The sequence below is a fragment of the Aspergillus melleus genome (genome assembly GCF_016097325.1).
Source record: "Aspergillus melleus strain CBS 546.65 chromosome Unknown contig6, whole genome shotgun sequence".
In the NCBI taxonomy this organism is placed as follows: Eukaryota; Fungi; Ascomycota; class Eurotiomycetes; order Eurotiales; family Aspergillaceae; genus Aspergillus; species Aspergillus melleus.
In genome coordinates this window covers 243449-269034 of record NW_025763375.1, presented here as the reverse complement: position 1 = coordinate 269034, position 25586 = coordinate 243449, and the positions used below count along the sequence as shown (strand labels likewise).

The following is a 25586-nucleotide window of genomic DNA, read 5'->3' as shown; positions in this document are numbered from 1 at the left end:
GGCCTTGAACATGTCTCTAAACTCTCCCACCTGTGACTATCTACCAGGCCGGGTGTCTTGATGGTAGGCCTGGTATGTTCTCTCTTGCTTCAAGTGGCAAACCCGTTCATTGGATGAATACCAGATGCCTACGAATACTACATTTATCTGACTATGGTTCGTATAGAGATGCTAAGGGTTGTCTGTATTTTCTGCATTTGGATCTCACTGCATAGATCTCCGATTCTATAATTGCCGATAAACTTTTCAAAGAAATCGAGGGTAAGCAGAAGACGGTTCTTTTCACCTTCACGTGCTTCGGTTGAAATGAATGGCTTGAAACAGAACTTTCCGAGTATCTAGCGAAAAATTGCAATACATTAATTTTCCAGCAACATGGACTCCAACCTCTCAAGAGGTTCATCAGACGACACCGACAAAAGACAGATAATCCGACAAAGCCTATCCACAACCCAATCTGCATTCTCCTGATTCAGAATCCCACTCAAAGTATCCAGTGTAATCTGTAACCCTCCATCCTCGACAGGCCGTGACTCGATAAGTATCTCGTCCGGTGGACGGGGCCACTCGTAGGAGCAAGTCACCTGGGCCTGTGCCTCGCCAAAAGCAAACGGGAGATCCGGCTCGATGTTCTGATGGACGAGGTTGCTTTGATGAGTTGTTCCATTTGGCCAACTTGTAGAGCGTTCCACAATCTGACGGAAATCCAACAGTTCGTGGTCAAGGCTTTCCTGGTGTTGGTGCTGTAGAAATTGCATTAGGTCAAGAGCTGTCCATGAGGATTGAAGCTTTGCTCTGACAGGAATGAAATTCAGGCATGGTCCGACGACATCCTGAGTCGATGGAGTTGCGTTGCTGCGGCCGTTGGAAGTCTGCGCGAACACGATATCCTCGGTGTTTAACAACCGTGAAAGCAAAAACGACCATGCGGCTTTGACTACCGTCGCTGTAGTCACTTTGTGGGGAGGTTTCTCAGGGTAGATGCGCTGGGTAGATGTGATGAACTGTGTCTCGGTCTGCTGTGAAGTACTCGTCCCCTTGAACATGGTGTTATCAATTCGCGAGACGATGGATGCCTCTAGCGTCTTTCTCCAGAAGGTAAAAGTAATTTCGGTCTGACTGCTTATCCACTGCTTCATGTGTGCAGAGTACTCTCCCGGAGGCGGTAAACTGATACCTTCGTATAATTGCTTCAGATCCTTGCACAAAATATGTAGGCAATATCCATCAAACTGAGCGTGGCTTAGTCTCACTATAAGAACCATCTTGCCGTGAGGATCTTTTGCAAATGCGAATCGAGTGACAGGATTGTTCAGTGTTGGTACGGAAATGTCATCGTCCCGACGATACTGCTCCACAAATTCGGGAAGGCTTGGAGTCGTTCCATAATCATGCATGTGGGTATTGATACCAGACAAGACGATCTGAAGGAGAGCAGGCCCATGTGAAATGAATATAGTACGCAGAACTGCGTGTCGCTCGACTAACGCAGTGCACGCGGACTGAAGCTGACCTCGATCCACAGGACCTTCCAGATTCAGAACCCAATATTCAGGAGGCTGCAGCAAATACCGTTCAGCCGATTGACTGACAGGAAGGACATCCATGATCTCATCCGGAGAGAAAGAATAATTTTTCTCGGAAGCCAGCGTCTGTATGAGGTCTTCTTTCCGCGAAAAGCCGAGGTATTCGCTGAAAGCGATCTCTGAATCCTCATGCTTAATCTTGCTCTCCTCAACGAATAACGCTAGATCGGAGAGTTTCGGTGATTTGAAGACATCGGTCACCTTGAACGTAAACCCAGACATACGCGCTCTGGCGACAAACCGAATTGCGATGATTGAATCACCTCCAAGCCTGAAGAAATCGTCATCGAGTCCGACTTCCGAGGCCTCGATATGAAGGACCTCAGCCATGACCGTTTGTATGGATCTTTCCGCAAGAGTTCTTGGAGAGCGTTTGGCAACATGTCCAACGGTATAGGCCTCAATTTGACCTCTTGACAGTTCTGCAGCCTTTTTACGAAGGAGTCGTCGATCGGCCTTGCCACTGGGTGATATGGGCATGTGAAGAAGCGGGATAAAAATGGCTGGTACCATGTAGGATGGAAGCCGTTTTTGTAGCATCAGCATTGCTTCCTGACACCACTCCCGATGAGCGGGATCAGATGGAAGAAACAATGCTGAATGACGGTCTCCCTCATGTTCACTCGCTGCTCCTGTCTTGTCAAAGACAAAAGCTGCCAAGACCGACCCTGCTCTCTGTGTTGGCTCAATCAGTTCCACCACCACATCTTGCACCGTTGGGCTTGTTTGCATGATTTGATATTCGATCTCTCCTAATTCTACCCTTTGCCCACGGATCTTCACCTGCGTATCTTTCCGACCAATATAGCGGAGTGTTCCATCAGCGTTGTACTGCACTAGATCTCCAGTTTTGTAAAGCCGAGAACTCGGCCTCAGTCCTTGGAGCCACGAGGGCGACGACTCAATAAAAGCAGCTGCTGTTTTCTCAGGGTCATTTAGATACCCCCGCGCTAAGGGATGGCCTTCAAGCACGAGTTCGCCAACTGCTCCAATTGGAACAAGTTTATCATGGTCGTCCTTGTCCACGATCCACGACAAAACTCCATACGTCTTCCCTATATGTGATGGATCTGAATCCGGATTAACATCGGCAAGTACACAGCCAACAGAGCATTCGGAGGGCCCATAGCCATTGACGAGCTGGACCTTGCCAGCCCAGGTTTTCACGTCATGTTTCGATAACGACTCGCCGCCCAGCAGTATTGTTTTGAGGGTTGGAATCTCGTCAGGAGATAGCACGCGCGCAACGGAGGGAGTCAGATCCGCGCGATTGACTCTAAACTCTCTCATCACGCCGGGTAAGTCATTTCTCAAACTACTTTGTGAGGCAACGCATACACAGCCTCCGGTGAGGAATGTCCATAAATAGTCCGCAACGCTGACATCGAACATGTGGGAAGCAAACTGGAGTGTTCTTGCGTTTGGATCAAGATACAGTGCCTTTTGCTGCGCGTGCCCACTGGTATAGAACGCAGCATGCTCAGTCACGATGCCTTTTGGCTTTCCTGTTGATCCCGACGTAAAGATGACATACAATGCGTTGTGCGGCGTGACTTTCTCGACGAGGGTAGATGCGATGCTGTCTTCATGCAAAATATCCTGGCTAACTGTCACAACTGTCGGGGCTAGCTGACGGGCGACATCTGCGCATGCGATCGAAGACACGACAGTAAGAGCACTAACGTCCTGAAACATGGTCTGTAGACGCTGGAATGGAACTGACGGGTCAATGAGTATAAATGCTCCACCAGCTCTGACCACCCCCAGAATTGCAATAGATACCCAGCGCGTTTTTTCAGCCAGGATAGGGACAAAGGCCTCTGGTCCAACCCCTTGGGCTTGAAGATCCACTGCAAGTTTCAGTGACAAACGATCCAATTCTTTGTAAGTAAAATCGCCATCCCATGCACATACAGCCAACTTGTCTGGTGATTCCAGGCACTGTTGTTTGATACCTTCGTGTACGCAGCGCTCCACCGCCTCCGGTAGCACCCTGTTCCAGTTCATGATTTCGGTATGTGCGCTAGGATCCAGTGACTTGGCATCGGAGACGCTTGCTCCAGGGTTGTTCTGAATAATCTGCACAAGGTGGACGAATTGAGATAATATCCGTTCCGTCTGTTGTAACCCCAGAACCCGTTGATCAAAGTCAAAGCTAATAGTCGTCTCAGTATCAGAGAGGTCACAGGTGACCTCTAAGGCATATGTACTGAAATATCCGGAATTCGTTGCTCTTTCAACCGGGACCCAGAACTCACCAGTACCTTTGGCCACAGATGGTTGGATTAAAAGCAGATTTTGGAATTGACAGGCTGCCTCGGCATCACCTCCTAAGCGACGGATGTTCTGTAAGCCGAACTGCTCAAAAGATGTCATCCCTACTACCTGTTCCTGCATTCGCAGTAATACTTGCAAAACGGACTCCGTCGACTTGAACTGGAATCGTAACGGCACGGTTGTTATGGTTGGGCCTGTCACAGATTCAATTCCTTCCAGGCTGGCGTTTCTTCCCGAAAGAGTCAGCCCGAAAACGACATCAGTCGAGTCCGAGTACTGTGAGATCAACAGAGCCCATGCCAACTGAAGAATAGTGGAATTTGTCAAGCCAGGAAGGGACTTGAGCCTGACCGTCTTGCGAACAGTCATATCTGTGAAAGGCTTGTAATCGGCCGATGGAAGTGAGGGGAAAGTTGCTTTGTTAGAGCCCTGCAACTGTGTACGCCAGTACTCCCGGGTTTTCTCCCCATCAGACTGTGCGATATAGTCAATAAACCTGCTGAATTGACTAAAGGGCACTGAAAACCCTTCGTACGCTTGTTTGACCTGGTCCAATATGATCGGTAGTGACCATCCATCATACAGAACATGATGGATTGCTAGAACAAATTCCCTAGCGCCGTCGGGAGTCGGTTCAGTGGTTGCTAACTGGAGAAGTGGCTCGCCTAAATGCATCTCTTTGTTTGAGAGATCGGAAATATAGTTGTCGACGCTATCAATCGAAATCCATGACAACTCTTCGCGCAATACAACTTGGAATAATGAGGCAGCCTGCATGATTCGTGTTCGCAAAATTGGATTCGCATTGGCAACCTCTTGCCACGCCTTTCGGAACCCAGCAATGTCAACATTCTTGTCGAGCCTGTAACTGAAATGAGCAAGATATGCGCCAGGCGTTCTTATAGAGAGCGATACGAGCCCCTCCTGTAGCGGGGTGCATGGGTATGCATCTTCTATAGACTCTCTTTCAATTGAGCACTGATGCCCAACAGCCTCAAGAATGTCTTCCGTGCTCTCTTTGTGTAGTGAAAATGGCTGCTGAAAGTAGGCTTGGAGGTCGGGGTCAGCTTTCGCTGTGTGAAAAGCCATGTCCGACAGAACTGGGTGAGAAAATATTGTAGGAACCGTTAAACGTAACCCTCGCCGACGTGCAATTGCCGTCAATCGCATGGCCAAAACCGAGTCACCACCGATATGAAGGAAGTTGTCACTGGCGCTAATCTCTTTCACAGACACTTCTAGCAATTCGGCCCAAAGGCCGATCAATATGGTCTCTATTTCAGTGCTTGGAGGTTGTAATGGCTGTGCATGAGATGATAAGCCATCGAGTTGATTGCTGTCTAGAGAAGCGGCCAGTTCACACAATAAACGTCTGTTCGTTTTTCCGGTGCCAGTGAATGGGACAAAATTCAGCGGAATATATGTCTCGGGGACCATATATCGTGGAAGCGAAAGTGACAATTGCTGCTTAGCCTTTTGACTCAGGCTGTGGAAGGCTGCATCTGGGGAAGCTAGGATGGAGTCATCATCTGATATGCTTGAGAAATTTGATCGATTTCCTGTCATACAGATGAGCGCACAAAGCTGTTGCGACCGAGTATTAGCTAGTCGAGGAACAAACAATTCGACTATGACATCAGCATGTGGCGGGAAGCAGGTTCTTAAATGGCTTTCAATTTCCTCAAGCTCAATCCTTTGCCCGTTGAGTTTGACCTGTCTGTCCTTGCGCCCGACATATTTGATTAGGCCATCATCGGTGTATTGGACCAAATCGCCGGTGCGATACAAGCGTGTTTCGCCGGGGCCACGGAAGTGAGAAATCCATGGTGGGCTGTGAACAAAGCTGGCAGCTGTCTTCTCTGGATCGGCGATGTATTCTCTGCTCAAAATGGGGCCCTCGATCAACAACTCTCCGATAGCCCCCCAAGCTGCTAGTTTGTCTGGATCGGAAGGAGTAGTGATCCAACCAGTCCCGTTGACCATGGGGCCTATAGTGCCCGGAAGCCAGCCAGTCTCTGGGATCTTCCCCACAGCAACAGCAAATGTGCATTCAGCTGGACCATAAACGTTAATCAGCGATGTTTCTCTTGACCACCGATTAACGATGGTTGATGTGAGAGGCTCCCCTCCCAGGGCAAATGTTTTGAGAGAAGGCACTTCTGATGGAAGCAAGAGACTAGACGCAGATGGTGTCATAAACGCCCAATTGATTTGGCGTTCATTGATAAATCCAGCCAATCTAGAATTCCGATCGTCATCAGAAGGTATAAACATGGTGCTTCCAGATGTTAAACTGCCGAATATCTCCATTAAGCTGGCGTCGAAGGCATATGACGAGAATTGAAGTACCCTTGACGGCTTTTCGAGATTTAGACATGCGCGAAGGTTCTTCAAACCTGTGGCTATGCTTCGATGCTCTAGGACAATACCCTTTGGAGTTCCTGTGCTGCCAGAGGTGAAAATGACAAAGGCGGGATCCGTTGGATATGGCATTTGTGCAGTTAGGGGATCTGCAAGTTCTGCAGTATCTAGAACGGACTCAGATACTGTAACAACGCTCTCACAAATAGAATCCATCAAGTGCTTTGTTGTAGGCGAAACCACTGCATGCTTTGCATTGGACTGGTCAATTATTGATTGCATTCGTGAACGAGGATGTGAAGCATCGATCAGTGCACAAGCTGAACCCGTTTGAAGAACTGCAAGAATAGCCGACACTGTCCAACGGGACTTCGCCATGCATATCACCGTTACTGGGTGGGCCCCAATACCAACAGAAAGAAAATGTTGAGCCAGGCGTGAGCTTGCTTTGTACAGTTCCGCATACGAAAATGAACCATCCCACGAGTCGATGGCAACCTTCGCTGGTTGCGTACGGCAACTTTCAAATACCAAGTCATGAACCAGTCGATCCACTTGCTGAGGCGCCGTCATGTTGGCGCCAGACAGTCTAGCCAGGTCTTCGGGGCTGATGACATCTACCTCTTTGATGGCGAGATTCTGATCTCTGATGATCTGCTGGAGGACATGATCTAGCTGATGGGAAAACGCTTTTGTTTCGACGCAGCTCAAGTACGACAGGTCGAAGTTACTTGTAAGTCTCAAGTTCTTCTTGTCAGCGGAGAGTGTATATATTAGCACAAGGGGGGAGCTAGCAAAGTTTGAATAAATATCCTCTTCAAGTGGAGGCTCCTTGAAAAGCTCATCCTCCAATTCCAACCTTTCATCAGTTGGTTGGATGACAATGTGGCATCGAAAATCGCAGGCTGCTGCAGCCTCATGGTTAATTTGTCGTATGTGCTGCAGACCGGTCTGCTCATATGGTATCATCCGAATGAGACGATGTTGTATTTGAGAGAGACATTCCTTCGTGGTACATGCAGCCGGCAGCTGAGTTCGAAAAGGCACTGTTGCAATTGTCGGTCCCGTGAGATCCTCAATTCCTGCTACAGGGGCATTTCGCCCTGACAAGGTAAGTCCATAGACTATGTCGTCACTCGCTGTATAGTGACCAAGCACAATACTGCATGCAAGATGAATGAAAGTTGACAAGGTGAAGTCTAATTCGACGGCTTGCTGGAGAGCAATGTTGTGAGAAACGCTCTTTCTTGAGGACGGAATGTTAGGCCTCTTCTGCGACGGGAACATGGTAGCATTCAAATTTTGAAACTCGTCTGCCCAAAACATTTTACTGGGAACAGCATCAGTTCTTCGCACATACTCTGCAAATGCATTGAATGGACGAGGTCTTAATTCTTCTCCCCTGTATGCTTCGTCCGCCTGCTTTAAAAGGATTGATAGCGATGATCCATCGTACAGTGAATGATGAAGCCATAGATGCAGTTGAACGCGTTTATCATTTTGAGAAATGCTGATCTTGCAGAGTGGTTGACCATCCGCAACCAACAGCGGAGCAAGGTCGGAAGAAAGCTGAAGCTCCTCACGGAGTACGACTTGGAAGGAGTCATTTGAACCCAAACCCACCGCAATGATACGAGTGCGAAGGATGGGGTTCGCATTGAAAACAGCACTCCAAGCGGATTTAAGGCGACCAAGGTCGATGTTTGTCGGAAGGTCAAAGGCCATTTTGAGCACGTAAGCCTCTTGTTGCTTTATACTCAATGCCATAAGTGCCTCCTGCATTGGAGTACATGGGTACATGTCCTCTATGTCATCTCGATCGACGCCACATTCACGAGCTGCAGTGGCAATGAGGTCCATGTGCTTATAGCCCCCAAGAAGAGAAAAGGGAGCAATGGGAGCTGGAAGCAAGCTACTGGCCTCATGATGAACCATCAAAGCGAGGTCAACAAGGCGGGGATAGCTGAATATTTCTCCAACTGTGATGGTAAATGCGGATTCACGAAGAAGACCCACTAACCTCATCGCCGAAATGGAGTCTCCTCCGAGATGGAAGAAGTTGTCATCCATTCCAATGTCGTCTAATGGTAACTGTAGGACACAAGAAACGGCTTTCTGCAACACTGACTCCTCCGTTGAGGAAGCATGGCGTTTTGCTGCCTCCGAAAAGCTATATGCCCGCAGGTCTTTCCTAGAAAAGGCGGATAAACTTTCACGAAGTTGAAGTCGATCTGTCTTTCCAGATGGGCTGAGTGGGATCTTGCTCACGGGCAAAAATAACGCTGGAATCATAAAGTTTGGAAGGCGTGATTTTAGGGCACATTCGGCAGATTCGGCCTGCAGCCGGAACGAGGCGCTCGCCCTTACGATGATGCTGTCTTCGCTGTATGGAACATCATTCAGCAGAATAAAGGCAGCCAGAGCAGGGTGTGCACCTGGATCTGCCGGTGTGACTAGATCAACAACGATCTGCTTTGCTTCGGTAAAGCAATCAAAAAGATGTTGCTCCACTTCTCCTAGTTCGATTCGCTGTCCGCGTAGCTTGACCTGGTTGTCTATGCGTCCAAGATACCGCAAGGAGCCATCGGCTTGTGCGCTATACTGCACCAGGTCACCCGTTCTGTAAAGTCGGCCCTCTCTGCCGTGTCGAAGACGACGCAACCATTTCGGATATTGGATAAATGCGGATGAAGTCTTTTCTGGGTCTCGGAGATAGCCTTTGGCAAGGATAGGGCCTTCAACAAGCAGCTCCCCAGGGGCGCTAATTGGCCTGAGCCTCTCAGGGTTGTTTGGGTCCACGATCCAGGGTACAGCAGCAGCCCCTCGGCCGATATTTGCAGGATCAGAGTCGCGATTAATAGACGGTTGAATGATCGCATCAACAGAGCATTCGGCGGGTCCATAGCCATTGACCAACTGAACTCGGTCCGCCCACATAGTTACGTCCAACTTGGTCATAGCTTCACCCCCTAGAGCCAGAGTGCGAAGAGTACTCACTTTCTTTGGATCCAATACTCGTGCTAAAGAAGGTGTCAACGTCGCCCAAGTGATTTCGAAGTCGTTGATTGCTTGGTCAAGGTTATTGCGACTGTCTGACTCCGAAGGGATACAAACACATCCTCCGTGGACAAGAGGGTACAAAATCTCCGCAATCGACGCATCAAATGTAAAAGATGCCAGTTGCAGCACTCGAGAGTGATTATTTATGTGTTGTTTGCTACCATTCACTATGGCACTAGTGATGAAAGCATGATGCTGAATGGCCACTCCTTTGGGTCTACCGGTTGACCCTGAGGTGAATACCGCGTAAACGACATTGTCTGGGGAAACCGCGGGTCCTTTCAAATGCATGCCACCAGATTCCCAGTTATACCCTCTGTCAATTTCAACAACCTGGAGATTGAGTTCAATTGCTTTTGACATGTATTGCCCCGATGTGATCACAATCCTGGTTTGAGTATCTTCGCAGATCTTCCGCAATCGCATCAAGGGCTGTGCAGGGTCAACAAGCACAAAAGCACCTCCTGCTTTCATCACTGCTAGCATCGCAACTACTGTCCACAGAGACTTGCCAACATATACCATTACATAGGTGTCAGAATGGACGTTCAGCCTCTGGAGGTGCGCTGCGAGCATGGTGGAATATCTTTCCAGCTCCTCGTAAGATAACTTTCCATCCCATGCAATGACGGCAGGAGCTTGAGGCTGGGACCAGCATTTCCGGTTGATTATATCATGAACACAGCAGTTGATTGCGTCTGGCACATGGTTGTTCCACATCAAGAGCGTCTGGAAGTCAGTGTGATTAATGGAGTCTAGCTCCGAGAGTGACTTATTGCCGCTTTGAACGACAGCATTCAGGTTGTGATAGAACTGTTCGAGAATCCTGCTCATGAGCAAATCTGTGATAGTCTCCGCATCGTATTCCACTTCCAGTCTAACATCATATTCTTTTCCAAGCTTTACCTCTAGCGTGAGGATGTAATTGTCCACGGTTTCCGTAGAAAGCTCTTCCATACAGTTGTTGAAAATGGTCGATGCATGCTCGTCATAAAAAGGCTGGATAATCAGTAGGCTTTGGAGCCTACAGGCAGTAGCAGGTCCAGCTCCAAGGGCAGCGATTTTCTGGAGACCCAAGTAGCCGAAATTTAGGTACTCGACATTTCGCTCTTGCATCAAGCGCAGGGTGTCTTCAAGTTGCATTGAACGATCTAGTTTTATCCGCCGAGGAATGGTAGTGATAGTTGGTCCAAGGATCTCGTCGATACCGCTAACGGCGACATTGCGGCCGGCAAGTGTGCTGCCAAACACTATGTCGTCAGTGCCAGAGTATTGGGACAGGGTGAGAGCCCAGGAGAGCTCTATCATAGTTGCAAGCGGATACCGCAGTGCCTTTGTTGCCTGCGATATGGATATCAAACGGCTCATCTTATGTAGTGTAGCCGGCTTGTAAGTGTGGTCTCCCGGCGGAGGTTGGGGGAACAACGGCCCTGAAAAGCTTTCCAACTCGTTTCGCCAGAATTCTTTCATTCGATCCATGTTCATTTTTAAAAAGTAGTCCACGAATGTTCTGAATGGTTGCGACCGAGGTGTTATCCCATAATAAGCCTCCTCCACCTGTTGAAAGGTCCGAGGGAGTGACCAGCCATCGTATAACGAATGATGAATTGTCAGTACCATGTACGTGCGACCATTATTCTGGATCAGTGCGAAGCGGGTCAAGGGGCTTCCTAATTGTATCGCTTTTCTCTCATCCTGCTCGATGTAAGACTTTAGGTTATCTGCGTGGTGCCACAAATTGTTATGTCGGACAACAACCTGGAGTGCTACATCATATCCAGTCTGAATGATCCGTGTGCGTAAAACCGGATTGCTGTTGAAGACCATTGTCCATGCGCATTTCAAGCTCTCTATATCGATTGCGCGTGGGATCTGAAAAACGGACCGAGTGACATATTTAGCCACGGGGCTGGTGATGGAAAGGGCCATTATTCCCTCTTGCAGTGGGGTGCAAGGGTAAACATCCTCAATGTCCTCAGCTGATGATAAATTGCAGGACCTTAATGCTATTTGTATAATGTGTTCTTTTGGTTCAGGGCTCGCGAGTAAAGAGAAAGGCGCCACTTTTGCTGCACTCTTACTGCCTCTCATGAGCTTTGCTAGGTCCGAAAGGATGGGTGCTCTGAAGATCATTTCTCCTGGAAGGTCGACTCCGGCATCGTCCCTGGCAATCTTTGTCAAATGCATAGCTAGGATTGAGTCTCCACCAAGGGCGAAAAAGTTATCGTTCATTCCGAAATCTTTCACGTGTAGAACATCTTCGATTAACCGATGGAGCAACTTTTCCATTTGGGAGATTGGAGCCCGTTTCTCTACCACAACCCCACTAAATTCCTCAAGTTGGGCTCTAGTATACTTCGAAGCCTCGGTGCGCAATTGTGCTCGATCGGTCTTGCCAGTTCTGGTGGTGGGGAAGGTCTTTGTTGGAATCATGACGGAAGGGACCATGTATCCTGGTAGCCGGTCAGACAGCTTGGTGATGGCTGCCTGGGCTAACACTCGGAAACTCTGAGACGGAGAAGCAAAGATACCCTCATGAGTGGGTGCATTCCTATCATCGGTGTTTAAGATAAAACCGACTAGGATAGGGATACCTCCACTTTCTGCGGGGTTCACTAAGCCAGCTACTGTCTGTTTGACAGCAAAAGCATCGCGCATATGGTGCTCAACCTCACTCAGCTCTAATCTCTGGCCGTGAAGCTTCACTTGCTCATCCCTGCGGCCAATGATTCTGAATTTTCCGTGTGACACGTACTGAGCTAGGTCTCCCGTGCGATACATCCTTCCGTATATATTATCTGGAAAGGCCGATCGCCAGCGAGGACTAGGGACGAAGGAAGCATTTGTCTTGCCCTGGTCACCTATATATCCTCTTCCCACAATCGGACCCTCTATGAGGAGCTCACCAACTGCGCCGATAGGGGCCAGCTTCTGGTAGTCTTGAGCGTCAGTGATCCAGCACGTTGCTCCGACGCCTGATCCCACTATCCCAGATTCCCGCTCGCCACGCGTAATGATGTGGCATGTGGTAGACACGCAGCATTCTGCTGGGCCGTACATATTGGCCAGACGCACATGATATTGCCATGTTGCTATGTCAGACGGTAGCACAGGTTCTCCAGCTAACACGAGGGTCTTCACGGATGGTATGTCGGAAGGCTGTACAAGTCGAGCCACTGTGGGAGTCAATATGAGATAATCAGCTCTCAATTGGGCCACTGCCAGCGGAGGATTCCAGCGCATTGTTTCAGATGGCACACATATACATCCACCAACAATAAGCGTCGTTAAGCCTTCTTGGACGCTAACATCGAAAGCATACGACGCAAATTGCAAGACACGACTGGTAGCATTCAATCCAACATGATGCGCAAAAGCAATCTGTCCAGAGCAATAAGATGAATGATTGATCACGACTCCTTTCGGAATACCGGTTGAGCCCGAGGTAAACTGGGCAAAGAGGGCATTGTGTGGGTTGGCAAGCAGGCTGGGTTGTTGTGAAGGATCCGGAGATGACGGGGTCAAGTCAAGTTGTTCGTTGTCGACGGGAACAACCTGAGGAGCCATCCCCGTGACATCGGCAGTCAGGTGTCTTGACGACAAAACCACGACAACATTGAGCTCCTTGCACATTCCTTGTATGCGGGTTTGCGGGAGGGATATGTCAAGAAACGCAAAAGCCCCTCCTGCTCTCATGACGGCTAACATAGCCACTATAGCCCACTTGGACTTTTCAAAGTAGAGACCAACAAATCTTTCTGGGCCCACACCATGGCGTGTCAATTGAACAGCTAGCTGACGAGAGAAGTCATCAAGATCATGATACGTGAGCTCCCCGTCCCAGGCAAAGACTGCTGGTGCTTCGGGCTGTGTTTTGCACTTCTCCAGGATAAGGTCATGGACACAGCTTTCTATGTTCACAGGTGGCTCGGAACTCCATTGGCCCAGTTGTCTAATGGTCTCCGCTGTGCACAGATCCATGGAACTCAACCTGGGCTGCTTTACTAACTCCACGGCAGTTTGACTAAAAATGCTCGCTACATGAAGTGCTTGCTCTTCTGATAGGATTGAAGTCCAATAATGCAGAGAGATGTTGCATGCATCACCCTGAGACTGAGCCTCAATACAAACACTAGACTATTGAGGTTGTGAGCGTAAGGTTCTGATGTTTAAACGAGTTGACATACCGAGTGAGTGACATTGAGGCAGTTCCAGATTACTGCAGTATCCATTCGCTTGACTTCATTCCGCGGCAAAGGATCATTCCAGCAAACAATGCTCCGAGCCAGGTGCACAATTTCCTTGTCATCTTCCAGATCTATGGTGCAGAGAACCCCATGACTTTCTGGGAATGGATGTTTCCCAGTGAAGTATCTAAACAGTGGTCGGTCTGTCCCTATGTAAGACCTAAGCAGAAAGGCCCATGCCATCTGGAGAAGCTGAGGCAGGTCGATACCATTTTTTTCGACAAATTCGGCGATTTCATGGTGTGAGGTGAGCTCAATTGGGGTTGACTTGTGACTATCCTCTCCATCAAAAGCAGTGTTGAATATGGGGAACGAACAGGCCTCATTGACGACTGGTGCCCAATTAGATTCCTGCGCCTCCCCCATTTTGCTTAGATTGTACCTTAGTCAAGCCAGGTGATTTTGGAAGCAATTGAAACACAGAAATGGATGTTGCGATGTTATTGTGATGCACTAGATATCTCTCTTCCGACTCGTTCTTCTACTTTGCGAAGTGCACAATGTCAGCATTATGTCGTGCGAAGCCCGATGACTATCCCTACGAATTGCTTTTTCTGATGGACTAAAATGTTTTACCCCCGCCTTCCTTCTTTTGAGATGTTTGTTGATTACACTGCATGATCTGCGTTTGGCCTGCATGAGCTGTAGAGCTCTCCATCCAATGGTATGTTTTTACAGACGTGTGGTGCCAATAATTTGAAACCATTGGCACCTTACGCATATGTATGAGTGTTACATCGGCCGATTTGTGGAGACTTACATCTCATATTGCAGATATACCAACAAGATCCCATTGCATACTTGAATCGGTTGGTCCATCTCTTTCATTTGCGAAGTACATCTATGCGTCATTTATGCGCGGATACGGGAGTAACCCCAACTAGTATTCCAGGTCCTCGCTGCGGCAATGGAAGCAAGGGCGACAACGTAGAGCGAAGGTGGCAGGCAGAAATGTGGCTTACAGTATGCAGTCAAAGCGAACACAATCTTACACTACGCATGGTCTTTGAACTCAGCTCCATTCTACTTGCTTTTAGTCAACCAAAAAAAATGACCCAAGTCAAATATTACTAGAAAGATTACCAAGCAGTCTGCAAAAAGATTTAGTCATGTGCCATGCAATCCTTTTTGGCTTCAGGCTCAGCTGAAGAGCTGATTCCATGCACTCAAGAATCCCGGAAGGGCTGAAATGCGTCATGCATGTTTGGTCACATCCCTAAGTACATACACTCTAATACGTAATTGAATCATCTCTCCCTCTTGTTGTCAGCTTCAAGGTATTAATTCGAGGTGACCGTCGTATCTGCTACTTCCTTTCTAGAAATACTCAAAGTCTAAGTTTCTAGATACTGGCTGTCAATCAAACCCAATCATGTCTGAATTCACTCCATTCTGGGAACAGCCCAGTCACCCTGATCGCCTTCAAGTGGTGAAAGGCGACCAGCCCTACAAGTCGGCTGCCTACTCCCTCATTTCTCTTCCAGCGGGAGCATTCTTCGCCAAAATCAGCACCGCTACCTTTGTCGACCATACGACCTACACCTCAGTCGCCAACGGAAAAGACTCACGCATCGAGCTCAACTCCGACCTCGTCTATTGCAATCATTCCTGCAATCCGAGCCTGGTATTCGACATGACCCGATTCGAGGTTCGGGTCTCAGAGGACCGACCCCTGGCTGTGGGTGACGAGCTGAGCTTCTTCTATCCGAGCACCGAATGGGAGATGGTGCAGCCGTTTCGGTGCGAGTGCAGCGCTGGTCCCGATAAATGTCTTGGCTTTATTGCTGGGTCGTCGAGAATTGAACCTTCTGTCCTCGCAAAGTTTTGGCTGAACGAACATATTCGGCAGCTCCTAGAGGTCTCAGCAGAAGCCGACAAACAGCCTTCTTCGTACGCAATGGAGGCGCCGGTAGTCGATAGCCCAGGGGCTTAATGGGACTTGTCTTTGAGTTGGCATGTAACTAGACAATACAACCAGAAACTATACGAGTAGTCATAACATACAAGGGGTTGCCCTCTTCATCTCCTGTAGGCTGGACCGATGAAATTGTAACCCTACTGATTGTTATCGAGCTTTACAATATGTCTGGGGTTTTGATAATAGACCCGACCTGGATGACGCATTTTACAACCAACGGTCGTCCCTGAAAAGTGGAAAGAACAGTGGCAAGGATAGATGTAATCGAGGAGGAAGGGTTCGGGGCTTCCTAGCATAGTATATCAAAGACAGGAATTCAGAGAGTAGATTGAGGATTGCAATATCTCTGAAGATTCGATATTTAATGCAGGAAGAAAAATAGGGGCCATGTCGCTCTGTAACTGAACAGCCTTGCGCAAAAGCCAAGTCATTGGTCTTGGGAACGACTTCAGTGCGTCCGGCTTAGTTAGAGACAGCGTATCTAAGTCGATGGACGGTTCAACCACACCTCTTCACCGCGACTGCAAACACCTAAAGTGGAAGTTATCGATCGCGACGAACTTTATTGTATTCAGGGTTCCTTCTGAGAAGAACAAATCATGCGATCGTTTCGATGGTGACATCGGCCATGCGGATGGAGCAACCAGAGGTGAGTTTAGTGACAGAAGGGAAATCGCTGAAGCGGGGGTTGGTGGTTCCGAGTGAAGACACAGTGATCGACGAGGTAGGGGAAACTGTGCAGGGTAGACCTGGACATAACGAGAATACGTGGCATGTCAAATGTTAGAAATGTGACGAATTGAACCTAGAGTAGGAATGGTAACAAATATGTGGTCAGCTTGCTGGACATCATAGTCACAGTACATATTTGCAGGGCAACAAAGGTAAGCAGCTTATTTCCAATCGGCCTGATGTTATGTTTGTTGTAACTTTTAGCTCTGTCATCGTGGCACACTGCAGATGATGTAAAGCAGTTGTGACAGAAACCGTAAACTCAATCGAGGATGTTTTCACCATTTTCGATGACGCAAATTGTGACACCGCTGGTCAATCCAGAGTGATATGTCCTTGATCTTGGAAGGCCAAGGGGCTGCGTGATGGCGCAATGATTTCGGGCCAGATTCATACTCGCGATGCTAACAAATGCTAGCCTTAGTTCAAATTTAGTGCTACTGCAATCTTACTAGTATCTAAGGAAAGTGTTGAGTTTGCATGGCTAATGCGACATGCAGAGTAAGCTTGTTGAATTCTCGACGTCTGCCAAGGGCCTGCTGAGTGTTGAAAAGAAAAACAAAAACGGGAGAAACTTGAACAGGCCAAGGTCAAGCATATCTAGAATAATCCAATACAGGCAAAACGAAGATTACGTCCTTCAGGGTTCTTCTCAGGGAGAGGACCCGCAACGCGACTGATCTGATGCCATGTTTCTCCGAGATAATGCCACTCAACCGTTCCCGAAAGACGGATGTTTCTTGGCAGTTTCAATCGGTCGTGCAGGATTCGGGTGCCACCATGGAATAAGCCCAACAGATATTTAGTGTCGGGGTCACCGGATTGCAATCACGGGCAGTCTTCAAATTCAGGGCCAGGCACGAAATATTCGGAGACAGACATATATTTGAACATCGCACGCTCTGCTGGTTCAGAAACCGACCTGCAGGGAGTAAAAATTGAGTGTCTGAGACAAATCTCGTAGTGCGCCGTCATTTGAGACCGGCGGATCAAGATAAGATTGCGACGCCACGATCACTGAGATTTTCTAGTCTAACGAGCCTTAAGGAGACCCGACAAAGGGGCGGGAAATGATGCGATCCATTAATTAAGGGTCTGTCGGGTCTGGAATCCGTCTCGTTCTCGTTCCTTCCCTTCTTTGACGATAACTGTTTCATCCGGAATGAGGCCGGAGTCCGGTGGGCACCAATTGCGTTCTTTTAGGGTTTGCGACGTCGTGGATTTACCTCAACGCCGCCACGTTGTGCACTTGGGACTTGGGAGTATCACCAAGTGGCGCCAAGTCTGCGCGATATTAAACTCTTGCTTGGCATGCAGAACGGAGATAAGCCCGGTTGCCGTCTGAAGCTGACTGAAGGCTTCTCCGTAACTAATAAGGTCGACAGTGTCATCTGGGATATATTAACCCGTCCCCACTTGGCGATAACGTTGAGGCCATTTGCAACCATTCAGTCATGCTCTAACGCTCTTAGGCCGTGACTAGACCTCTAGTTTCTATATTTCTCTTCCTTTCCTTCCTTAGTGACATCGTTCCGGAACCATTCCGCCTTAATAATGAAGACTCTTTGTCATCATTATCAAGCAGCCCTCGCGACTACTTGCGACATTGAGCAGATTTCTTGGGTTTACCTGCCAAGCGAAACCAACAGGATGCCAATATTCCACCGGGAGAAGCCTGTTGGTGATGTTTCACGCCGGCAGATGAGAATGGACCCCGAAATTAAACAATTGGGGGGCCTATCTTGAGGTAACTGAGAACTAGAGTGCATTTAATTACTGCTTCTTTCCCGGCTACCGTTCTTCTATGAGGTAGAGATCACCACATAACGTTCCTTACGATATATCTAGTCACTCATTTGACCATGCGTTCCACATTCTTTCTGCTGCCGCTGATTCAGGCGGCTTTTGCCACTCGGCCTTTCCTCAACGAGCCCGATACTGGGTAGGCCGACCTTGCTCTCTGTTCATGATGCCCATACATCTAACCACGTTCTAGTATCGAGGCTGCCCTTGGCAACACCCCCGAGGGTGAACTACCCGACCTGGAGCAGATCTGGGGTCTTCCCGACTTTGAGTGGGCCGCCAGACGGCACATGAACGACTCTGCCTACACCTACTATCGTAACGGTGCGGCTGGCGAGTGGTCCTACCGCAACAACCTGGAAGTGTACGGCCGATTCCGCTTCAGACCCAGGTTCCTTGTCGATGTGACCAATGTCGAATCTACCCTCCCTACCTCCATCCTGGGCCACAACTTCTCTGCTCCCTTCTACATCAGCCCTTGTGCGTCGGCCGGTCTTGCCCACCCCAAGGCCGAGGCCAACTTGGTGAAGGCTGCCTACAAGGAGAACATCCTATACATTCCTTCGCACTACGCCACCCTTGGCTTCGACGAGATCGCGGCAGCCAAACCCTCCAACGGCTCGCAGACCATCTTCCAGCAACTCTACCTCAACTCCAACGATACCCGGACCCAGGAGTTGTTCGACACCGCTAAGAAGCTCGGCTCCAAGGCCATCGTCTTCACCGTGGACTCGGCCTCCACTGGAAACCGCCTCCGTGCTAACCGCTATGGTGTTGGCTCCCAAAACACCGACTACACCTACATCACCTGGGACTACTACAAGAAGATCCAGAACTTCACCACCCTCCCCATCGTTTTGAAGGGTCTACAGACTGTCGATGACGTGCGTCTTGCCGTGAAGCACGGCGCTCCCGCCGTCATTCTCTCCAATCACGGCGGTCGTCAGATCGACGGCTCCCCTTCGCCTCTCGAGGTTGCGCTCGAGATCCACCAGGAAGACCCCGACCTCTTCAACCAGATCGATATCTTCGCCGACGGCGGTGTTCGCTACGGTGTGGATGCTCTTAAGCTTCTTGCTCTGGGCGTCAAGGCTATCGGTGTCGGTCGTCCTTTCATGTACGCCAACGCCTACGGTGAGGACGGCGTCCGCCGCGCCATCCAGCTCCTCAAGAAGGAGATTGCCATTGACGCCGGAAACCTGGGTGTGGGTGACTTGAAGAAGATCGATGCTTCTTACGTATGTGCCCACAAGTCTTATGCGTTTCTGTGGTTTGAGCTAATGTTTTTCTTTAGGTCAAATGGACGAACAACGGCTGGTACAGCTAAACAGTTCCACGAGACTTATTCCAATCCGACCTCACCTTGCCAACTCTTCCTTTTGAGAAATACCTGAACGTAAATTGTAATTAGCAATAGAGTATTAGCTAAGGATTATGTTCATTCTTATCCTCATAATTCCTGTACGCATCCATTAAATGACCGCAAAACTCGAGCTTTCTTCTATACTTCATCTATCTTAAACGTGCAATGCAAAACATTATGACTGGCCTCCTCACAGAAAGGTATATGATATCGCATAAAGATAGATCAAGGCAGCAATGTCTCACCTGGTCAAGTGTTGTTAAACTGGAAGTGCTAAAGTGAAACATCTTTCAAATAGTGACTAAATAGGGAAATCCGTAACGGTTAGGGTTAAAATCTATGACATCATAACCATCTGAACCCATCAAGTTGATGTTGGGGGAATAGCAATCCATTCTGAAATATCAACGCCAGTCTTCTTATAACTGTGTTCCCTATCAAAACATTACATGTGCACAAAACATAATTCCAATTTCAACTGATGCCAATAAAAAGAATAATCTAATCAAAAATGCGGGGTTAGCGCGGTTTACCCCTTTGGTCGGACCTCGGTACCTTCCCCTCTCAGCTTTAGCTTAGCTTGCATTGCTTTCTTTTCCTTTTAACAAACCATCCCTTCTATCGCTCTCCCCCTACTGAACACCATCTTCATTCACCCGAAAACTCACGGGGAGAAGCAAGAAATTGATAGACGCCATGTCCGCCGAAGAACAAGTCCAGCTCTCCAACTTCAATACCCTCTTCTCGCTCGATGGTAAAGTCGCCGTCGTGACAGGTGGTTCGCGCGGTTTGGGCTTGCATGCTGCCAGTGGGTAGGTTATTCTTTTTCATTCTTATTTTCTTGCTTTCGAGTCATATCCACCCTCTATTCTAGCAGTGTTTAGTCTATCACAACACACAATTCCATTCAAAGCATCCAGCTCCGTCCCCCACCCATCATCAACAACCCCCTCGCTAACAAATTATGATAAATCAAACAGACTCCTTCAAGCCGGCTGCTCAAAAGTCTACATCACGTCTCGCAAAGCAGCTGCCTGCGACGAGGCCGTCCGCGCGCTGAACGCTCTTCCCAACAAACGCCCCGGCGCGGTCGCCATCGCCGTCCCCGCCGATAACAGCCGCATGGCAGAGCTCGATCGACTCGTCGAGGAAGTCAAGAAGACGACAGACCATGTTGATATTCTTTTTGCGAATGCGGGCGCGACGTGGGGTGAGAAGTTTGAGACGCATCCGGAAGCGATGTTCTCGAAGGTGATGGATTTGAATGTTAAGTCGGTGTTTTATACCATTCAAAAGTAGGTTTTTATTTACTGCAAATGGCTATGGTTCGTTAGGTTGGGGATGACTGGCTAACTTGGGTTGGGACTGTATAGGTTCGCGCCGCTCTTGTCTGTGAAGGCGACCAAGGAGGATTCCTCGCGCGTGCTCATCACGGGGTCCGTGGCTGGTTTGATCCCCGGTACTCTGGGCGAGAACGCCACGTTCAGTTATTCGGCGTCGAAATCGGCAGTGCTTCATTTGGCGAAGAACCTGGCGCTGGAGTTGGGGCCCCGGTACATTTCGGTCAATGCGATTGCACCGGGATTCTACCCCTCGAAGATGGCGAACGGGTTGATTGAGAAGCAGGGCGGCTTGAGTGCGCTGGAGGACCAGTCGCCGAACAAGAGGTTGGGGAGACCCGAGGACATTGCCGGGTTGGTGGTGTTTTTGGCCAGTCGGGCTGGTGCACACTTGAATGGTGCCGTGGTGGCGACTGATGGGGGCAGTCATTTGAAGGGGAGATTGTGAGGTAATTAATTCCCTTTGAGAGAGAAACCGCGTGTACATAGGTAGTTAAGTTTACGTCCAATGCCCTACCATGCAGACTATCTAGGTCAATTGGATATGGTAAAGTAATTTACAGCTTCGAGGCCGGCCTAACGTTCCTTTCTGCTTGCACCACACGATCGATGATCTCCATGGCTCGGAAGAGTTCGTAGTCACGCTGCTTCGATGTGACGACTTGAACACTCAGCGCTGAGTCCAGATATACCCGACGATCAACGGTTCTCTCGTCCCCTGTGCTAGTTAGCTTTGTCACGAGAGGTGTACAGCATTGGGACATACATAGCTTCCGATTGGCTTTATCCCAGCTCCCAATCACAGGGGTCTTCATCTCCTTCCCTTTCTCGAGATCGCCTTCGTTGAATGGCCGCACGGGAATGACTCCAGCCGGGTAGTCTAAGAGCACAAAGCTGGATGTGTACCCGACAGCGTTGTACCGGTCAAGCTCGGGAACTGGATGTGGTGCCACGGGGTGAATAATTGCATCGATACGGCGACCTTTTTGCGTCCACATCTTCAGCAGTTCCCGCTCCACGATCGATCGTTGCTCCTGAAGCTGGCCTAATTGGGTCACGGTTAGTTCTTTTCCGCGCTTGGTACGTCCCTGGAGCCAGGGAATCAGCGGTTCTCCTGTCTTCTCCAGCAGGTCCATCATAGGATTGCCCCCGTCAACCCCCATCAGTCTCCCTACCAGGGTCTGACATTTCGCTAGAGCCGGCGGCACTGGGATCTCGACCACCTCAACACCAGGGGTGCGATCCAGCGCCCGAGCCACCTCATCCAGAACCTTGGCGATAGGAGGCAACGGCTCAACCAGCCCATCCGATCGCAGAACACCGATCGTCACATTCTGTGGTCTCAAATCCGGCATCTGCACAGGGAACTCGCCCCTCCATTGTCCAGGGATACAGTCCTCCCCGAAGAGCTCCGCGCGAGGAACAATCTCCTCCATAACCGCTCCAAGATCCGCGACTGACCGCGCCAACGGTCCTGCCACGGCCTGCAGCGATACACGCATTTTCCCAGGCATCTGGCCCGCGTCTTGGCTTTGGTATGGTATTCTCCCTACGCTGGGCTTGAATCCATAGATCCCATTGCACATGGCCGGAATACGGATACTACCTCCAATATCGGTGCCGAAGCCGACCATCGACCCGCGCATGGCCACCAGCACTCCTTCGCCACCGGAACTCCCTCCCGCTGTGAGTTTCCGGTTCAGTGGGTTCAAGGTACGTCCGAAGAGGTGATTGCAGCTGTCCAGGGTGCCTAAAGTCTGCGGTACGTTGGTCTTAGCGATGATCACGGCACCTAGCGACTCGAGGAGGTCGACGAAAGGGGAGTTTTCCGTGGCGGGCTGGAACGCTAGGGCGGCAATGCCAAGAGACGAATCGACTCCTTTAATGTGAAAGGAGTCCTTAACAGAGACAGGGAGGCCGTGCAGTGGGCCGATCGGTTTGCCGGTTCGTTGAAAGTGCAGGTCGAGTTGTTTGGCTTGGGCGAGCGCGCGGTCGAAGAGCGGCTCGGTCAAGCAGCGCGTAAGTTGGTGAGAAATAGCCGCTCTCTATAAGACTCTTTGTTTAGCTGACAATGGGGATGTTGGGTCGGTGGGCTTGAGATGAACTATGCACCTTACTAAATGCCCTAATAACCTCCTCGCTAGAAAGCTTCCCTTCCGCAATTATTGACAGAAGAGCCCGAATATCGTAGTTCTCAGTTATGGCCAGCTCCTGATGTGTAAGAAGCCCACAAGCCCTTGGAATGTTCATCACGTTAACGGATTGATATTCTTTCACATTGGTAATAGAGTCCGTGATGGAGAGCATCCCTTCGGGGATAATCGATGAGGGGAGCTTCCATTCTGCTGGAATTTGGGCATCAAGATGCGATTGTTTGCGCTCAGCGACCTGTGGGTATGTTGTATTCGAGGCCATTGTGATCGTGAAGACGGAGCTGGATCGATATGATAAGTGATACAGAATCAAGATGAAAGGAGCTGTTGGGGTCAACCGCATTTTGCGGGGAAATCAGATGCCGAGGCAATCGGTCGCTGACTCATCGATCCTATATTCAGTGAATGCCTGAGGCAGTTGTTTGGTCTACTCCGTGCACAGTACAAAAGGATGTGAGGATTGAATTGCCTGTCGAATGTAGTTTAGACGCCGTAATGGATCAAAACGTTATTTGATCCAGTCTCCAGAATCGTGCACTTCGGCTACTAGTGCCACAGGAACATGATATATTCATTCACTCCTCCAACCGTGGGAAAGTATTTCCGGCTAGGTCTTCTCTTCCGCTCCCGTGCCCTGTAGTCATATGCATCCCGTACTTGCTTTCTTGAACACTTCATCCAATTCATTCGTCTTGTTTGAATCGATCTCTCGTAGAATTCAAAAATTGGCAGATATTGGTGTAACCGCTTTGGGAACTATCTAAACCTATCTTAGACTATCTTAAATTGTCTAATTTACTGAGATCAATTAGTAAATGATCTTTGACGGTCATTTGAGCACCGAAGTTGGCCAGGCACGGCTCTACTTGGGTATTTGCCCAGGGTTTGCCAAGTCCTCTTCGACGTCTATCTACCTGTAGACCTCAGTGCTCTATCTCCTCGATTTCCTCCTGTTGTGCGGTTCCAAATTCCCCAAGGACCCTAAAAGGGGGCATATATCAGCTAACAACAGCGGTCGGTCAAAGCGATAACCCGTGTTATAACATCATAATATATATAAATGTGGAAGGTCTAAAACTATAGACTTACGACTTGAATGATCTTGTTACAGGAGGTATGATATATAGTAAAGAAATAGAAATAATTACTCGAGGAATATCTCACAAATGACTATTCCCTTTCTTTATATTCCAGCTTTTTAGGCCAGTATAAGACTAGTATGCTACGGCTAACACCACCAATCAACAAATCTATAGTGTCTCGTTCCTTTTCATAAAACCTTCTCGTGCAGATTCCGCTAACTAATATAAGAAAAATTACTCCTCGTGAGAAGCTACTCGAATAATCTTCTTAAAAGGCACAATTGGCCTTATAGCCCTGACTGAGACCCTTCGCAATCAGCGTAGCTTGGTTATATCCTCACCTAACAGCTCCCAGTAGAGTTGCACATTAGCAGACTACCGGGTTATAAAACTCGCATCTGGTTTAGCGTCCCAGTAACCCGCGAGTAATCTAGCCAGAAAAGCCTAGATAATCTTCAGCGCCTACAATCCAACCCCCTAGGGGTTTCGTCTGACTCCGACCCTGAGGGTGGCCCCGATCCCTTCATTGGTGCGAGAGACCCCACTATCCTTTCATTCATGATCGGTTTCCAAAGGCTTTGCCGGTAGAATGCCGTAGCTGCCGCCGGCTGCCACCAACGCCCCGAGGCAGCGAAAGACCAGGAGTGGTAGGCCTTTTATATGTACCACGCTGCATCTCGGTAGATGGCCAGCCAGCGCCTAGACTCGCTTTGGCGGCGACAGAAGGATAGATACTATACAGCAGATGGATATCGCCAACCTCACCTCAGTGAGAGTTACAGATTTTTGGAGGGAAGATGTGTGCCCTCATTTGGCTGGAATGGGCCTAGAAATTGACCTTCTTATGCTATCGATGCCCTGGTCTTTTAACTTAATTCGTAGAGCTCTTTTGAGATATATTATACAGTTTTCCATTGGTTCATTTCGATCAAACGGAAATTTCTCGCTAGTATCGTCTACCCCCGAGAGGAAATTGCTCACTGTTTTATCCCGAAGACAAAAAAAAAAAAAAAAAAAAAAAAAAAAAAAAAAAACCAGAAAAAAGGGCCCCATATGAGGAATCCCTTACAGATCGCCAAGGTCCTGGTCCATGGTTTCAGCCATGCGTGTGAGTAGCATTTTGTGTATGGCCCCGCTTTGGCCTTGATCCTTGTATGTGTCAGGTCGATATCTAGGAAGCCCATAATGCATTCGATGGCGGGGGATGCTTCTTCAATCGCCATGGGATGAAGAAACAAGGCCTCTAAGGGCTCATCAATTCGATCGATGTCTACGTGTAGGCCTTCTCGGAGGAGCAATGTGGCAAATTCCGTCAATTCGGCCATGGCGGTCTTCCATTCTGTCTATATTGTTATAATTAGTGATTTGTCCTTGAATTTCCGGGAAAAGATTACCTTGTCCAAGATGAAGTTTGCCCTATCGGCCTTGCGCTTTTCGCCACCACCATATCCATGCTCCAGCGTGTTCAACATGACTTTCTTCAACTCTTTGTAGCAGAATTTTGCTGAGAATACTTCTGATTGGTGGCTGTAGCGTACTCGTATCGCTGGTGTCCCAAATACTCTTACCGACCGCCATTTGGGATTCTCACTGGATTGTACTTTCAAATTCAGCGGGCCCCATGAATTGAATGGCCGTGACCTAGCATCCTGTTAAATTTTCTC

General features: G+C 48.9%; 6 protein-coding genes across 6 annotated transcripts; 3 read left to right on the top strand and 3 right to left on the bottom strand.

Moving 5' to 3' along the window:
- Positions 1 to 359: 359 nt before the first annotated feature.
- Positions 360 to 4640, bottom strand: LDX57_009867 (uncharacterized protein; the record flags this gene model as incomplete). Its single annotated transcript, XM_046091610.1, has 1 exon — positions 360 to 4640. One exon carries the CDS (start codon positions 4638 to 4640, stop codon positions 360 to 362), a length of 4281 nt encoding a protein of 1426 aa, XP_045947587.1.
- A 1892-nt stretch (positions 4641 to 6532) lies between these two features.
- On the bottom strand, positions 6533 to 13265 carry LDX57_009866 (uncharacterized protein; the record flags this gene model as incomplete). The annotated part of the gene is made up of 2 exons (XM_046091609.1): positions 6533 to 6593; positions 6691 to 13265. The coding sequence occupies 2 exons, from the start codon at positions 13263 to 13265 to the stop codon at positions 6533 to 6535; spliced, it is 6636 nt and encodes a 2211-aa protein (XP_045947586.1).
- Positions 13266 to 14903: 1638 nt separating this feature from the next.
- On the top strand, positions 14904 to 15464 carry LDX57_009865 (uncharacterized protein; the record flags this gene model as incomplete). The annotated part of the gene is made up of 1 exon (XM_046091608.1): positions 14904 to 15464. The coding sequence occupies one exon, from the start codon at positions 14904 to 14906 to the stop codon at positions 15462 to 15464; it is 561 nt and encodes a 186-aa protein (XP_045947585.1).
- Positions 15465 to 18043: 2579 nt separating this feature from the next.
- On the top strand, positions 18044 to 19311 carry LDX57_009864 (uncharacterized protein; the record flags this gene model as incomplete). Its single annotated transcript, XM_046091607.1, has 3 exons — positions 18044 to 18123; positions 18178 to 19222; positions 19279 to 19311. The coding sequence occupies 3 exons, from the start codon at positions 18044 to 18046 to the stop codon at positions 19309 to 19311; spliced, it is 1158 nt and encodes a 385-aa protein (XP_045947584.1).
- Positions 19312 to 20043: 732 nt separating this feature from the next.
- LDX57_009863 (oxidoreductase, short-chain dehydrogenase/reductase family) lies at positions 20044 to 21135 on the top strand (the record flags this gene model as incomplete). The annotated part of the gene is made up of 3 exons (XM_046091606.1): positions 20044 to 20159; positions 20328 to 20642; positions 20721 to 21135. 3 exons carry the CDS (start codon positions 20044 to 20046, stop codon positions 21133 to 21135), a joined length of 846 nt encoding a protein of 281 aa, XP_045947583.1.
- A 109-nt stretch (positions 21136 to 21244) lies between these two features.
- Positions 21245 to 23102, bottom strand: LDX57_009862 (putative general amidase; the record flags this gene model as incomplete). The annotated part of the gene is made up of 3 exons (XM_046091605.1): positions 21245 to 21405; positions 21454 to 22732; positions 22800 to 23102. The coding sequence occupies 3 exons, from the start codon at positions 23100 to 23102 to the stop codon at positions 21245 to 21247; spliced, it is 1743 nt and encodes a 580-aa protein (XP_045947582.1).
- Between the last annotated feature and the right edge of the window lie 2484 nt (positions 23103 to 25586).